The sequence below is a fragment of the Paramormyrops kingsleyae genome, chromosome 22, assembly GCF_048594095.1.
Source record: "Paramormyrops kingsleyae isolate MSU_618 chromosome 22, PKINGS_0.4, whole genome shotgun sequence".
In the NCBI taxonomy this organism is placed as follows: domain Eukaryota; kingdom Metazoa; phylum Chordata; class Actinopteri; order Osteoglossiformes; family Mormyridae; genus Paramormyrops; species Paramormyrops kingsleyae.
In genome coordinates, this window is record NC_132818.1 from 238,973 (window position 1) to 254,951 (window position 15,979).

General features: G+C 42.7%; 1 protein-coding gene and 1 long non-coding RNA gene across 2 annotated transcripts; one reads left to right on the forward strand and one right to left on the reverse strand.

Annotated features, from left to right (window-relative positions):
• Positions 1-8,303: 8,303 nt before the first annotated feature.
• On the reverse strand, positions 8,304-10,074 carry LOC140581626 (uncharacterized). Its single transcript, XR_011984729.1, has 3 exons — positions 9,372-10,074; positions 9,124-9,216; positions 8,304-8,712 (listed from the first exon to the last, which is right to left on the reverse strand). It is a non-coding gene; the product is annotated as an uncharacterized lncRNA (long non-coding RNA).
• Positions 10,075-10,266: 192 nt separating this feature from the next.
• Positions 10,267-14,618, forward strand: LOC140581678 (uncharacterized). Its single transcript, XM_072705150.1, has 2 exons — positions 10,267-11,447; positions 13,164-14,618. The coding sequence occupies exons 1-2, from the start codon at positions 11,336-11,338 to the stop codon at positions 14,057-14,059; spliced, it is 1,008 nt and encodes a 335-aa protein (XP_072561251.1). The 5' UTR covers positions 10,267-11,335; the 3' UTR covers positions 14,060-14,618.
• The last annotated feature ends 1,361 nt before the right edge of the window (positions 14,619-15,979 follow it).

The window sequence follows — 15,979 nt, forward strand, 5'->3', positions numbered from 1 at the left end:
TGAATTACAGGCATCTTCAATTACAGGCTTCTCAAGTGTAATGCAAAGAAACAGAGAGGGGCAATTCATTAAATGCTGCAAGCACAGTGCAGGGAACATTTTTATGTTTTAAACACAAATTGCATGACCATTTTGCTGCTAATAGAGGCCTTTAAGCTTAAAGGTGCCATAGAACACATTTGTTTTCTTCAAATTGTTCTCTGGTGAATATATTAAATATTTAGATTTGGAATAGACTGACACTTATGAAACATAGATTGTGCACAAATACATGCGTAGGACAGCAAACGTGTTAAACAGATAAACGACACTGAAAACCGATGACGAACTATGAATTGGCGTTAATTGTCACATTAGATGTGTGAGCTGGCAGCCCTGTTACTTTGAAGATAGATCTAAGCCTGGTGATGAAGGTTCTTAAAATGACAGAAAATAAATAAATAAAAATTTTGTGTTAATTTAAAAAAATATTTTAAATACATAAAATGTCACGATCGCGGGGCAGGAAGACGAGAATCCACAAGTGCACGGGTTTATTTCCAAGACACGGGGCAGACGGCGACTAAACATCAATGACAGAACTGGGGAATACCGACTCAGACATGGACTAAATACACCAGACAGGTTGAACTTAACAAGCCACAGGTGATTACAATCGGTGAATCACACGAGGTAACCAGGTGGGCGTGGCACACATGAGGATCGGACGGAGCTGGGCATGACATAAAACACCATCTCTCAAAGTATTTTCTCACAATTTTTTCCATCCGGGAAAATGCAAATCACAAAATACTGAAAAGTAGTTAAATATATATTTTGAATACATTTAATTGGATTACTACCCATCTGTTCACAAAAGTGGGTTCATTCTCTGAGGGTGCTTCTATTTCAATGTCTGGGCGTGCAGACAATAGCACCGACAACATTAGGAGATCCAGACATTGCTTCAAATTACACTGTAATGTGGCCCCTACATCCACACTCGGGAAACTTTATATACTGTCTTGACAGTCGGCTCTTACCAGCCACGACTTATGGAATAAAGGAGCTCAAAATTGGCTGAGATGTCCCTGGTCTGTCAGCACGTTCCTGTTGGTATGTTCCAGGGCCAATTCATCACACCGTTCCATCAGAATTGTTCTTGCTACACTAAAACAGCTTATAAGGTGCAAATCGTCACTGGGAAAATAATCATTGTGATCTCTAAACCCTCCCTGCCTTTGTATTTATCCACAGGGAATGTCCTCTAACAAAGGTAAGTATGACATACTTACACATGGGCTTTTTATACCTATTAGCACATGTGCTGCGGCTGACTTACACAAACCTCTAACTTTATACACAATACATTTTTTGGTATATATACAGTGCCTACAAAAAAGTCTTAATCCCCTGGATGTTTTCCCTTTCACTGCTGTAAGTCATGAAATCATGGTCAGAACGTTTTGGTTCTTTTGAGAAGAATTGACAAGAAAACTCTTTAATTACTCTTTAAGGTCAAAGTGAAAAGAAACTTCTATAAAGTAATGTCAGTTAATGAATATTATACAATGAAAAATGTGGAGAAATGTGTTGGTACCCTTCCAAAAAAATAAAAATAAAACAGAACTATCTTTGAAATAACTTGAAACTGACAAAAGTTTAATGGCATGCCTTATTGTTTATTCCATGTTTAACACAAATCAGACTTTGCTTTGATTTTTGATTCAGCTGAATACTTCATATAATTAAACAAGTGAAAATGGCACAGAGGTAAAAGATGGTAGCCTTAATTTAGTGTTTTGTGGCACCACCTTTTGCAGTAATCACTGCCAACCAGCGATCTCTGTACTTCACCATGAGACGTCTGCATTTGCCAACAGGTAGTTTGGCCCACTCCCCCTGAGCAAACTGCTAAGCTGTCTAAGGTTTGAAGGGTGGTGTTTCCACTGCAATTGTCAGATCTTTCCATAGATGGTAAATAGGATTAAGATCTGGGCTCATAGAGGGCCATTTAAGAATCGCCCAATGTTTTTTTGTTTTTGTTTTTTTTTTCTCAGCCATTCCTGAGTGCTTTTAGCTGTATGTTTTGGGTCATTATCCTGTTGGAGGTCCCATGACCTACGACTGAGGCTGAGCTTCACTGCGCTGCACTGGGCAGTATGTTTCACTCCAGGATGCCTTGGTAGTCTTGAGACTTCATTGTGCCCTGAACAGATTCAAGGTTCCCTGTGCCAGATGCAGCAAAGCAGCCCCAAAACAAAACCGAGCTCCTCCATGTTTCACAGTAGGTATGGTGTTCTTTTCTTCTAAAGCTTCATCTTGCTTCTGTAAACAGAGCTGATGTGACTGGCCAAAAAGCTCCAATTTTGTCTCACCAGTGCAAAGGACATTCTCCCAGAAACTTTGGGGCATTTTGGTGAATTCCACTCTAGCTTTTTTCATGTTTTTCTGTTAATAGTGGAGTCCTCCTGGATTCTCTTCCATGGAACCCATTATTGTTAAAAAGGCAACGGATGGTGCGATCAGTAAGTGACGTACCTTGATCTTGGAGCTCAGTTTGAATGGTTTTGAATGCTTTCCATGGCTCTTTCTACCATCCACAGTATCCTTCTGATCAGCCTGGGTTGCGTTTCCTCACAGTTTTGTGCAATGACCTCATGCTGCCATCTTGGTGCATTGCCAGTCTTGGTGCATTGTCAGTGATATTTTTTTCTTTGTTTTAACTGCACATTCTTTAGTACATTATAAATGAAAACAGCGTCCCCCATTTATGTAGCGCGGATCCTGCGAATAAGAAGCTGGCAAATAAGTAGCTGACTTCAGGTACCCCGTCGTCATCGGTGCATTAATATTGATGTGAGCTTCCTAATTACGATCGTATTCAGTATTACCTCCCCGGAGAGGCTCTGGACCGACGATCCTCCTTACAAGCTTCTTCCCATTTCCGCCCGTCGCAGGTATTTTAGAGGCTGGTATCTGTGACGTTTCGCTACCCTGATAAACTGATTTCATGAGGGTTTCGCAAACTGTATTAATGATCTTCTGCAGGGTGGCGGATAATATCCCGTAATAACCCAGGACTGGGTATCAGTTTGGCACGTTAATGATGATTTTGTTCATATCTGGTCGGATTCTTGCCTACCACGCGTATATTGAATAAGGTGAATCACGCCATCAGTTCTCCCTCCGTAAAAGTGTGACTTTCGCCAGTCAGGCAGCGCTGATTCTCTCAGGCCGAAGTGACAGTGATGGATCCGCTGCTCAGTTAAGCAGGAGGGGGCTGTAGGCTCGCCGTCAGCCAGCGCCGGGCTCCGGCCACCAAATTCATCACGCTGCTCCTACACATGTCCGTCATATTTCGTTAAATATGTTTTTGCCAAATATCTGCTATTGTATGTAAATAAAACAGTGGGCTAGCGGCTGTTTTGTCCTACAATACAGGATGAATGGTACAAAATGACCCACAATCCCATCGATCAGGTTACAAAGTCCTGCTTTGCTCTGTGGTTAAGAGACGGCATCAGAGCAGATTTTTTCTTTCGGATGGTTTTTCTAAAACTTCCATGATATTTTCTGCGTGGTCCTGTGTTGCGGTCTGCCCTGTGTACATTTCCTGGGCTCCCATATTAATCATGAGCTTCAGATTAAATTTTTTTTTTTTTTGGGGGGGGCATTTGGTACCTGTTGACAGGATTGTGCAATTCGCTAACCCAAAACAGTATCGGATTACTACAGTATGTAATACATATAAATAAAGTACAATTGCATCCAAGTAACTGATGTGTAGCCCTGTGGTGCTTAACCCTATGGAATGAACCAGTGGTTGATGATAACAGGCCCTTAATAACATTTTCCCATTACCCATGGCATTCAGGTAAAATATTAGGAATTTCCCACTAAAATAAGTGTGCTGTGGTTATTTTAGTAAAATAAAGATGTATTTATGTTATCAGGTAACCTTCACTCCCATTCTCCACACAACGTGATGAACAAAAACGGAGTTGATCAGACATCCCTCTTAAACCACTGTAGCTTGCTAATGCTACATGCTAACTACCGTGTCTAGTGTGAAGGTAGTGTGGGTCTCTGCTGCTCTCTGCTGGTGCAATGAAGAACTGTAGTGAAATTCATTTTATATAGTGTAGCTAAAGAAATGTTTAAATTTACAATCATTTACTTACCCATGTGTATTATGCATGCTGACACAGACAACACAAAACTGTCGGATGTACTCGCTGCCTTTCGAACATACTGTGAGCCACGGAAAAACACCCTTTATGAACGGCACCAGTTCTGGGTGCATACATACAATGTACAAGCGGGAATTGACAAGTTTGTGAGTTCCGGGACACTGAGGATCTCATGCTAAGAGATAAAATAGTGTTTAGTGTAAACGACACTTCCTTACGGGACAAACTGCTGTCCGTTCCCAATTTGACTCTGACTAAAGCGTTTGATCTATGTCGTGCAAAGGAAGTAGTGTGTGCACAGGCACTTGCCATGACGCCTGTCAGTATTACAGAGCAGGTTGATGCAGTGAGAAGCAGAGAACCTCCCAAACAACCCATGCGAGCAGAAAGTAAACCTAACCGCACACACTTGAGGGACCAATTTCAGTCATGTGGCAGGTGCGGGAGACAACATAAACCATGAACCTGTCCAGCATACAATGCCCACTGCAATGCATGTAGAAAGAAAAACCACTTCTCTGCGATGTGCAAATCCAGCAAAGTGGTGGCACCAGTTGACGCTGACACGGATTCGGACAGTGATGAAGCTGGCGCAGCTGTAGACACATTGTTCATTGGAACCATATCACACACTAAGCCACGTAAAACAAACACAGGCTGGCACACTAACCTTCACATAGGTGACCAGGTGGTGGCATTTAAGCTGGACACTGGTGCTGAAGCCAACATTCTGACCAAGTCCGTCCTGCCCACACTCTCAGTGCCTGTCAACCTGCAACAGACGGACACAGTGCTAGTAGCCTATGGCGGGGCCAGGATTAGGCCAAGTGGGAAAGTCAGGCTTTATGTTCAGACTCAGCACAAACAGAGATACCTGGACTTTTTTGTCACCACAGCGTCAGACACACCTCTGCTAGGCCGTAAGGCATGTGTGCAACTCGATCTGATCAGGAAAGTGGAGGCCCTAATCCCGGCGGACCCAGCATCAACGGAAGAATTGTTCACCCAATACGCCTCTGTGTTTGAAGGTCTGGGTGAATTCCCGGGCCACCGCCATGGGTGCAGGAAGATCCCTTATGCTGTGCATGACCGGTTGAAAGGCACACTTGACAGCCTAGAAAGCAAAGGTGTCATCAGCAAAGTCTCGAAGCCTACAGCCTGGGTCAGCAGCCTGTGTATCACTGAAAAGAAAAATGGGTCACTCAGGGTTTGCCTTGATCCTAGAGACCTTAACAGAGCTATACTACGTCAACACTTCTCCATACCCACAGCTGAAGATATACAGCGCAGACTAGCTGCTAAGAAGATTTTCACCATTCTTGATGAGCGAGATGGGTATTGGCAAATCAGATTAGATGACGAGTCAGCAGATCTCTGTACCTTTAACACACCCTGGGGTAGATACTGTTTTCATCGCCTGCCTTTTGGGATTAAGTCGGCGAGCGAAGTTTTCCAGCAAGTCAACTATGAGAGTTTTGGTGATATTGAGGGTGTCTCCATAGTAGCAGATGATATGATCATTGCTGCAGAAAACAAAGCCGAACATGACAAAATACTTCAGAAAGTGATGGACAGAGCTATACAGCTGAATGTTAAATTCAACAAAGACAAAGTACAGTACATGGTTAGGGAAGTGAAGTATCTGGGCCACATCATCAGTGCAGAAGGGGTCAAGCCAGATGACTCCAAAGTCACAGCTATCCAACAGCTGCCTCCGCCCTCGGATAGGAAGAGCCTGCAGCGCCTATTGGGCATGACCAGATATCTGGCTCAGTACATCCCCAGCGAAGCCACACTCACGGCACCGCTAAGACTGCTGCTTCGGAAGGACATTGAATGGCAGTGGCACCCAGAACAAGAGGCTGCACTGAAAGCTCTGACAACAGCTGTCTCAACAGCACCGTTGCTACGTTTTTTTGACCCCAAGCTACCTGTGGAAATTCAGGCTGATGCTTCCAAGGATGGACTTGGCGCCTGCCTCATGCAGGACAAGTAACCAATAGCATATGCGTCAAGAGCACTGTCACAGGCTGAGCAAAATTATGCTCAAATAGAAAAAGAATTACTGGCTGTTGTCTTTGCTGTCAAAAAATTCCACCAGTATGTTTACGGCATTCCAGTAAAAATCCAGTCAGACCTCAAGCCACTGGAGGCAATTCTGCCGAAGCCCATAGGCAAGGCCCCAGCAAGGCTACAGAGGATGCTTCTTCAGATTCAAAAATACGACATTTCCCTTGTGTACACACCTGGAAAAGACATGTTGATCGCGGACACTCTATCCAGGGCATATCCCTGCTCAAAGACAGCTGATGAAAATGACCTTGGTGATGAGAGAGTTGTGTATGCCACGGACTTTGAACCACTTCAAGGCAACATGATGCAGCTCCTGAGAACAGTCACTGCCAGTGATGCTGAAATGCAGCACCTCATGATCATGCACAGGTCAGGGTGGCCTGATCACAAGAAGTCTGTCCCTCTGCAACTGCAGCCATATTGGCCTGTGAGACACAGCCTTTCTGTCAATGAAGGGTTACTCCTGGTTGATGACCGCGTGATTGTGCCATGCTCACTCAGAGCAGAAGTACTTAAGCGGCTGCACACTGCTCACCAAGGCATACAACGCTCACTGGCACATGCACGGTCAATTATGTACTGGCCTGGTCTGTCAGAGGCTGTGCGAAAAATGGTTGAGTCCTGTATACCCTTTAAAGAACAGCTGCCGGCCAACCACAGGGAACCTCTGCTCCCTCACCCCGTGCCAGACCGGCCATGGGAAAAAATTGCTGCTGATGTCTTCCATTTCAGGGGGAAACCATTCCTTCTGATAGTTGACTATTACTCTAAATATCCTGAAGTTCTGCAGCTCACACACATGACAGCAACGTCTATCATTCAGAAATTCAAGGCTGTGTTTGCCCGACACGGCATTCCTGACACACTGGTTGCAGATCATGTACCATTTGCATGCTGTGAGATGGCCCAGTTTGTAGCAGACTGGGGTCTCAGAATCGTTCACTCTAGCCCCCATTTTCCTCAGTCAAATGGCATGGCAGAGCGCACGATACGCACTGTGAAGTCCATGCTGAAGTCTGCTACGAAATCAGGTGTTGATCCCCACCTGGCCCTCCTCCACCTGCGAAACACACCTCTAACGGGTATACCGTATTCTGCGGCTCAGCTTCTCATGGGCCACGTTCTGCGTTCCACCCTGCCTGTTACCAATGCTGCACTGATGCCATCCACACCTGTGGGTGTGCGTGCGGCCCTCCGCCGACGACAACTGCAACAAAAGGTTCTGTATGATAAATCGGCGACACCGCTATCCCCGCTTCAGGTGGGGGAGAGGGTGTACATGAAGACAAATGACAAATGGATCCCAGCGACAGTGGTGCGGGTCAGAGGGGAACCGCGGGCTTATGATGTCATCACATCCTGGGGTGCTTGCTATCGCAGGAACAGGAAACATCTTCGCCACAATAGAACTCACACCCCTGATCACCATCGGGATGATTCGAGCCTATACGATGGCGACGGAGGCGACACTGCTGAGAGTTGTGCGGAGCCTCATCCAGTGGTGGGCCTGGAAGAGGAGCAGACATCTGAAAGGGCACAACAAGCCTCCCACACACGGGCTGGTCGGTGTGTCCAGCTACCAGGGCATCTGAAGGACTATGTGCTTTCCTAGTGCTAGTAATGGTTCCGAACAGATGTTTGACATTTTGTCATGTTTAATGGTATGAGTTCCAGTAAGGTTAGGATAGGCACCCTTGGTGTTTGTTTCTGTGTGTGATCTTGCTCCATGGTACTGGAGTGTTTATGCAGTACATGCTGTTCTAAGAAGGAGGATGTAGCACGAGTAGATGCCTATGCATTCATAATGTATTTCCTCCTGGTTGCCTGTGACCGGCGTAACGTGTGACGTGTGTGGAATGTGGCGCGGTGTACGTCTCGTTCTCTGTCTGGTTTTGGACAGTGAAATAAAAGAGTGTGTTGTTGCATTGGCTCCAGTGGTGTAGTCTACATTTTTGTAGTGGGTATACTGTGCTTAGAAAAAAAAAAGTACACTGGTTCATGCAATGCAGTCAAGAATTTTATTTTATTTTTTGCATATTTAACATTTCCCTTGCAACATGTTCAACAATTTTTGTGCAACTATACCTGGAGTGTAGACTAGTGCCCAAGTTCACACCATTTTTTTCCTGAAGTTCAATGAGATCGTCGTGATCAGTAAAAGGTCTGTTCATCTTTGCAATATAATATGCTGTTCTGAACACAGCATCCGTCTCGGCCAGCACAGATACAGCCCTCACCATACTTCCAAGCAAATCCTGTCCACATTTTTGTGTGAGCTCCTGAGCTATTTCATGAGCCCTGGAATTCTCATGCCGCCGAATCTTGTTCCGGAGTGAAGACAGTGCCGTTTCTCGGTTCTCACTGGAACCTGATGACTGGATTTTGAATGATGCCCACTCCTCAGAAATGGAGATCCTCTTTTCTGTCAGGACACCAGTTGACTTGGTGGTGCTGCAAACTTCACATCCTGCAAGTGAATAAAAATGATCAGAATTGTATAATTTTAAAACTCTCCTAATAGTAGCATCTACTGATCTAATTTAACTAATTCTCAACATATATTATACAATTAATCATTAACTGCAAACCATTTTACACCATTACAAACAAGAGATGAAAATGAAGTGATCAAACTTTATTTTTTCTATTATTTTAATGACTCCCATGAGCTACAAAAATTATACTGTCAAATGTCTGCCAAGCATAACTTACTTTACTCAACTTTTATACTCTCTAACTTCAAAATACTATGTACAAATAATCAAATTTAGTTTTATATAAATTATATCATTCATTAAATATACACAAAACATCACAGATTTTCTTCATAAACAAAATTTCATATGCACATTTTTTTTTCTTCTAACATCTGCTTTACCTAGCTTTCTTTCCCTCCATCCTAACCAAGGATGTCTGTTTTGGAACTCTCTAGCCTGACTCTCACTCCACACGGCTGGCCAGGAGCTCCCATCTAAAAAAATAAACAATGGTTTTACAATACAGTCTATGGGCTCTCCAGGACCAGGATTCCCTACCCCTGAACTAGGCTGTGTGATGACATGCTTGAGCTAGCTTTAACAACTTTGTAAACTAGCCACTTAAAAAAAAAAAGCCACTTGTACTTACCAGGGGCAGGAGTAACGCTGACGTCAGTCTCATTATGTTTGTGTTGAGCCGTCAAGCTGGTGGTGGTGGGTTCTTCTAAGGCTGTCTCTGTTGCTACAGCTGGAGGAGCCGGTTTATAAAAACAATCAAAAAGTGTCGCTTGTTTTCTCTTCATCTTCATCCGCTAGTTTCTGCGACGCTTCTCCGTGCTCTCTTCCTGAGTGAATTTCATATGTTCCCGCCCACACCGTTCCAGCCAATTACAAATGAGCCGCTGAATACCAGACCAATCGCAGAGCAGTGCGCTGTAGTGTAAGCTCATTGGCTCAGTCTTGGCAACAGGAGGAGAGGTGACGCAGCAGCAGAGAGCAGCGGAGAGAAGCAAAGGGGAGTTTCGCTTGTCCATGAATGCGAATGTAATGAACACACGCATGGATTGCCACGTAACATCGGCCACTTTTTAGTGGTTATACGGAAATTCTTAAGCCTTTCTAGTGGGCATACGGCGTATACCAGCGTATCACGTAGACTACACCACTGAGCGTACCTATAACATATCACCCATTCATTGCGCCACGGTAAGGTAGGATGGCGTTACATCATAAACAGGAAATTAGGGGAACATGCTGCCTTTATCCATTAATATTTTCACGCAAGACAAAGGTAAGAGTCCGTTGAAATTTCAGTACTTTGCGTTTTTTTTAATTTGAAATGGTAATTAGTCACATTACTCCTTACAGACAAAAGTAGTGGAATTACAGTAACGCGTTACTACCAACATTGCTAGGTATACCTATAGGTTTGCTAATGCTAAGGTTAGTAGTGCAGGCTTATGCTACTTCCTCTCGCAAGATAAGACAGCTTTACTGTGCAAATACAATGAGATGTCTTTGGAGCAAGCCTGTCGGCGCCATATGGAGAACAAAACTACAAGTAAAATACAATATGAAATAAAAGAAATATACACCAACAGTAAAGAAGAACAAAGACGAATAAAATTCTAGTACTGGAAGCAAAGAAACCAGTAAAACATAGTCAGAGGAACATTGGAGAGCTCGGAACAGTTCCTCCATCATTGTTCACAATTTTTCAGTTGACGTTGCTACAGTGGAAGAGTGAAATGGATGAAGATTAATTACAGCACTGCTGTCTAACTGTCCGGGGGTCAGACAGAGCAGAAATTAAACCACCGCGGGAACCTTTCCATGAAAACTATTAATTAAAATCGATACCTGTACGAAAAACACAACAATCGCAATAAGTGTATCGACATATCCCTAGATTCTTAGGAATATTAGCACTACACGAAAATTTCCAACTTTGCTAAATATTCAGAAAAATCAAAATCAAATCAAAACCACAAGTGAGATAAGAACGTCTCCCGGCCGGTCAGTCCCCTCCATCAAATCTTCCGCTAATTGAATGGGTCGCTTATAATTATCGCTATGAATTCTGGGAGTCTGTGGAAGGACGCGACCGCAGCTCTCGCGTTACTTGCTACCAGGAAGGAATTGTATTCAAATACTGTAATAGCGACCTAATTTTAACAAACGATCAAATTTTATTTATACATAAATATCAATTATACAGACACGAACTGTATTGTGTCATTCTACATCTTATTTTGATAATATATCGGTATTGCGTAAACATTCGATATACAGCCCAGCCACAATTGGTTTCTTTGTCACCCGGAAATTTAGCAACTGTGTTGTGAGCGGATCTGCAGCGCTTTTCACTTTTTAAACGTGTCTTCTAAATTTGCGGTGCTTCTATTATTTTTCCGCGCTTTTGTTAATGTATATCGTGTGTGTTGTCATTTGTTTAAAGTGTTTGACGACTTTGCAGCGCGCTGACACTAATTGGCCACAGTACCATAGCAACCGCATCATAACAATTGTAGTTGCACTTAGAGTTAATTTGATTTGAACATTCAAAGCAGCTCAGATTTGCAGCTTCCCAGCGAGAGACAAGACGTGATAGAGATGTCTGCCCTGAACGCCACTGTGTGCCTCTGGAGAATCGACTGGCTCCTGCCTAATGGGGCAGTCAGTGTACGGATTGCTCCGGAAGACATCCCCGGTTCAGTTAGCCATGGTAAGGACGGCAAAGTGATGCCCAGAATAGCTCGAAGAATGAAAGTCAGAATAGGGTTGGCTGGTCTTGTTGAATCTTGCAGTCTGTGATAACTATCTTATTTTGGAACAACATGTCTTAGGATACTAAATAATAAAATGGTTGACTTTTAGCCAAACGGTGATTTGTTACCATGAAGCAGTAAAAATACGGGGCTCTTTTCGGCATGTCTGCTCTATTGTATAATGAAATCAGTAAAATCTGTCGCTGTGATGTGTTTAAACATCAGGGTCATTCCATGTCAAATCATCAGACTTTCGGACCTCATCGTCACGGATTTTAACGAAACTTGGCATGCCGATTTGGGCACATGAGTAACTCATGAAACTGAAATTGGGCGTGTCTTGGATCAATATTGCGGAAGATTTAAGCGAAGAAAGTTTTAACTTGGGCTGCAGTGGTTAGCACTGTCGCCTCACAGCAAGAAGGTTCTGGGTTCGATCCCCGGGTCACCCAGGGTGTCTTTCTGTGTGGAGTTTACATGTTCTGCCCGTGCATGCGTGGGTTTGCTCCGGTTCTCTCCCATAGTCCAAAGACATGCAGGTTAGGTCAACTGGCTACTCTAAATTGCCCATAGGTATGAATCCGAGTATTTTTGTCTGTGTTGGCCCTGTGGTGGACTGGCGACCAGCCCAGGGTGTACCCCACCTCTCCCCTGAAGATGCTGGGATTGGCCCCAGCTTTCCCGTGACCCCGATGGATAAAGCGGTATGGATAATGGATGGATGAAGTTTTGATTTTTTTTTCCTTTTTTTGACTGGCTATACTTACCATAATATAAGCTGCACAGAAATGGTCCTCATATTGTTTTAAAGCTATTGTCCAGCTCTATAGATTGAACAAATAATATGCCATGCCCATATGAATAATTACCATGTAATAACTGATTAAAGTATTAAAAATTCAATAACAAAAAACCTGTATTTCAAAATTGATCATTTTTAAAATAAATCTAGCTCATAATGTCATGAATATCTCCAGAAAATTTGGTCTTTGGTTTTTAAGTTGCTGAGATATCATTACTTATGTGAAATGTGTATCAAAACCACAGTTCCTTACAATGCTGTTAGCAGTAGCAGAATAGCAGTTAGTGATCAAGGCATGGTACAGGGTTATTATTTTTCATGACAACTTCAATTAATACCAGAACTAGCTGTGGAAATATAATTTAAATTAAAACATTTCAAATTACTATCAAAATTGAATAAAAAGACAATATTGCCAAAGTAACTGGGAAAAAAGAGAATTAATGGCACAGTCAGAATAGTTTATTTTCCTCTTGAGTTTACACCTTTGACTAGACACTGGCCTACTGAAAAGGGCCTTCCTTTGACAAAAAACCTGAACAAAACAAAAATAAACTAGATTGGCTTTTATGCTACTAGGGCAAGGAAAGCATTTCAACATTGGTGTAATAATGCATAAGTTACATCCGTTTCCAGTGTTGTTTTTCGCTGTTGTTCTGCATATCAGGGAATCTGTGCACTAACTGGTGTGTTTTTATAGGTCAAGTTCCCCTGTTGAAACGCAGGCGGCCCAATTCAAGACCAGCGCATAAGTCTCCCAAGCCTCCGTTTCCTGTATCCAATAAGGTGTATGTGATGTAGTTTTGTTGTAGAGTGACATAAGGATTCACTTTAATTAAATGTGCTGTCCCCTGTCTTTTTAATCCCAAAGGACGAACCAGTACCAGTAGAGGAGGCCGTCGGGCGAAATGCTGCACCGGGCCACCGGCATCCGACCCCCTGACCACGTCGAGAGGCCTGTCAGGACGACGGAGGAGAAGACAGAAGGGGCCATTTACGAAAAACCTGCGGAAGCTGCTATGCTGCAGTAGCACAGTGTCAGGTAACCCCTTTGATTCCACCCATGTAGGTGACAACATCCCGTGTGAGGATCTCAGGCAGTGTGACAACGAGGTTGCTGCTATTCTGCATGGAGCCCCGTCAGTGACACAGCCTGAGCCCTGCTCACCAGCCCTTTCATCCACTTCCTTTTTATTTCCATCACCAGTTCCATCCTCTTTTGTATCATCTCCATCTCCCTCTCTATCTCTATCTCTTTTTATGGACTCTCCTCCTTCCTCTCCTCTCATAGCCTCACCTGTAAGCCCAGCTCCATCTTCAGCTCCAGCCCCGGTTCATCCCACCCCCCTGCGTCCCGTTCCAGCGCAGGCTACAGCCCCCTCATCTCAGCTGGTCACAGGTCCGACACCCCCATTTATGTCCCCTGCTGACGTCATAGAAAAAATGGAACGATTTAATACGTTATATAATTACTACCTAAACAACTACTGCCACATGACCTATGAGGCCAATTGCTTTGCCTATTACTGGTGTCAGCAGTGGTGGAACGAATTTGTGAGCGCAGTTAACATTTGCAAACAATGGAGGAATAGAAGCTCAGAGGCTCCCTATTCCTACGGCGATAATGAGGGTGGTCCTATGAGGCATAGCACTGATGAAGATGAGCTAATCTTTCCCAGTGATATGCTGGACCAGCTGAGTGCCATCCCCGGGGTCCTGGAGATGGCTGTGGAGCTGGGCTACCTATCTGATGGGCTACCTATCTAATCTGATGGATTGGTTAAGATAAGTTTAAAATATGATTGTAAGATGTATGTAATGTGTTATTGTATATAATCTTGTTTGTTGTTTCTGTTCAATGTTGTTCATTAAGTGCTCTTGGGCACTTGCCAGGCTGGCATTGTAAATAAGAATTTGTTCTTAATGCTTTGCCTGGTAAAATAAAGGTTTAAATAAATAAAATAAAAGATAACACAGGATAAGACAAGATTAAGATAGTATAGGTTAAAATAAGACTGTATAACATAAAATGACAGGATAAGATTAAGATAAAGTTAAAATAAGGTTGTGTAACATAGGATAAGACAAGATTAAGATAAGATAAGATTGTGCAACATAAAATAACATAGGATAACATTAAGATAAAGTTAAGGTTGTATAACATGAAATTACATAGGATAAGATAAAGTTAAGATAAGGTTGTATAACAGGATAGGATGAGATTAAGTTAGGATAGTTCAAAATAAGGTCAATATAAGATTATATAACATAATATGTAATATGTATATAATATTTCTGTTAAATAAATTAATTATTTTGCCTTCAATTTTTTGTCTGTGTTTATTTAAAACATTTAAACAAACTGACACAAAATACGTTGGGTTAAAACAATAAGACAATGACTTAAACTCATGTACATGTAGAGATTTGCAGTGGACACTTGCTATTGAATTACAGGCATCTTCAATTACAGGCTTCTCAAGTGTAATGCAAAGAAACAGAGAGGGGCAATTCATTAAATGCTGCAAGCACAGTGCAGGGAACATTTTTATGTTTTAAACACAAATTGCATGACCATTTTGCTGCTAATAGAGGCCTTTAAGCTTAAAGGTGCCATAGAACACATTTGTTTTCTTCAAATTGTTCTCTGGTGAATATATTAAATATTTAGATTTGGAATAGACTGACACTTATGAAACATAGATTGTGCACAAATACATGCGTAGGACAGCAAACGTGTTAAACAGATAAACGACACTGAAAACCGATGACGAACTATGAATTGGCGTTAATTGTCACATTAGATGTGTGAGCTGGCAGCCCTGTTACTTTGAAGATAGATCTAAGCCTGGTGATGAAGGTTCTTAAAATGACAGAAAATAAATAAATAAAAATTTTGTGTTAATTTAAAAAAATATTTTAAATACATAAAATGTCACGATCGCGGGGAATGACAAGGCAGGAAGACGAGAATCCACAAGTGCACGGGTTTATTTCCAAGACACGGGGCAGACGGCGACTAAACATCAATGACAGAACTGGGGAATACCGACTCAGACATGGACTAAATACACCAGACAGGTTGAACTTAACAAGCCACAGGTGATTACAATCGGTGAATCACACGAGGTAACCAGGTGGGCGTGGCACACATGAGGATCGGACGGAGCTGGGCATGACATAAAACACCATCTCTCAAAGTATTTTCTCACAATTTTTTCCATCCGGGAAAATGCAAATCACAAAATACTGAAAAGTAGTTAAATATATATTTTGAATACATTTAATTGGATTACTACCCATCTGTTCACAAAAGTGGGTTCATTCTCTGAGGGTGCTTCTATTTCAATGTCTGGGCGTGCAGACAATAGCACCGACAACATTAGGAGATCCAGACATTGCTTCAAATTACACTGTAATGTGGCCCCTACATCCACACTCGGGAAACTTTATATACTGTCTTGACAGTCGGCTCTTACCAGCCACGACTTATGGAATAAAGGAGCTCAAAATTGGCTGAGATGTCCCTGGTCTGTCAGCACGTTCCTGTTGGTATGTTCCAGGGCCAATTCATCACACCGTTCCATCAGAATTGTTCTTGCTACACTAAAACAGCTTATAAGGTGCAAATCGTCACTGGGAAAATAATCATTGTGATCTCTAAACCCTCCCTGCCTTTGTATTTAT

Bases quoted from the DNA above. Each gene is read 5' to 3' on its own strand.
- LOC140581678 (XM_072705150.1), top strand. From the start codon at position 11,336: ATGTCTGCCCTGAACGCCACTGTGTGCCTCTGGAGAATCGACTGGCTC. The intron at 11,448-13,163 runs GTAAGGACGGCA...TTAATCCCAAAG, and splicing joins CCCCGGTTCAGTTAGCCATG to GACGAACCAGTACCAGTAGA.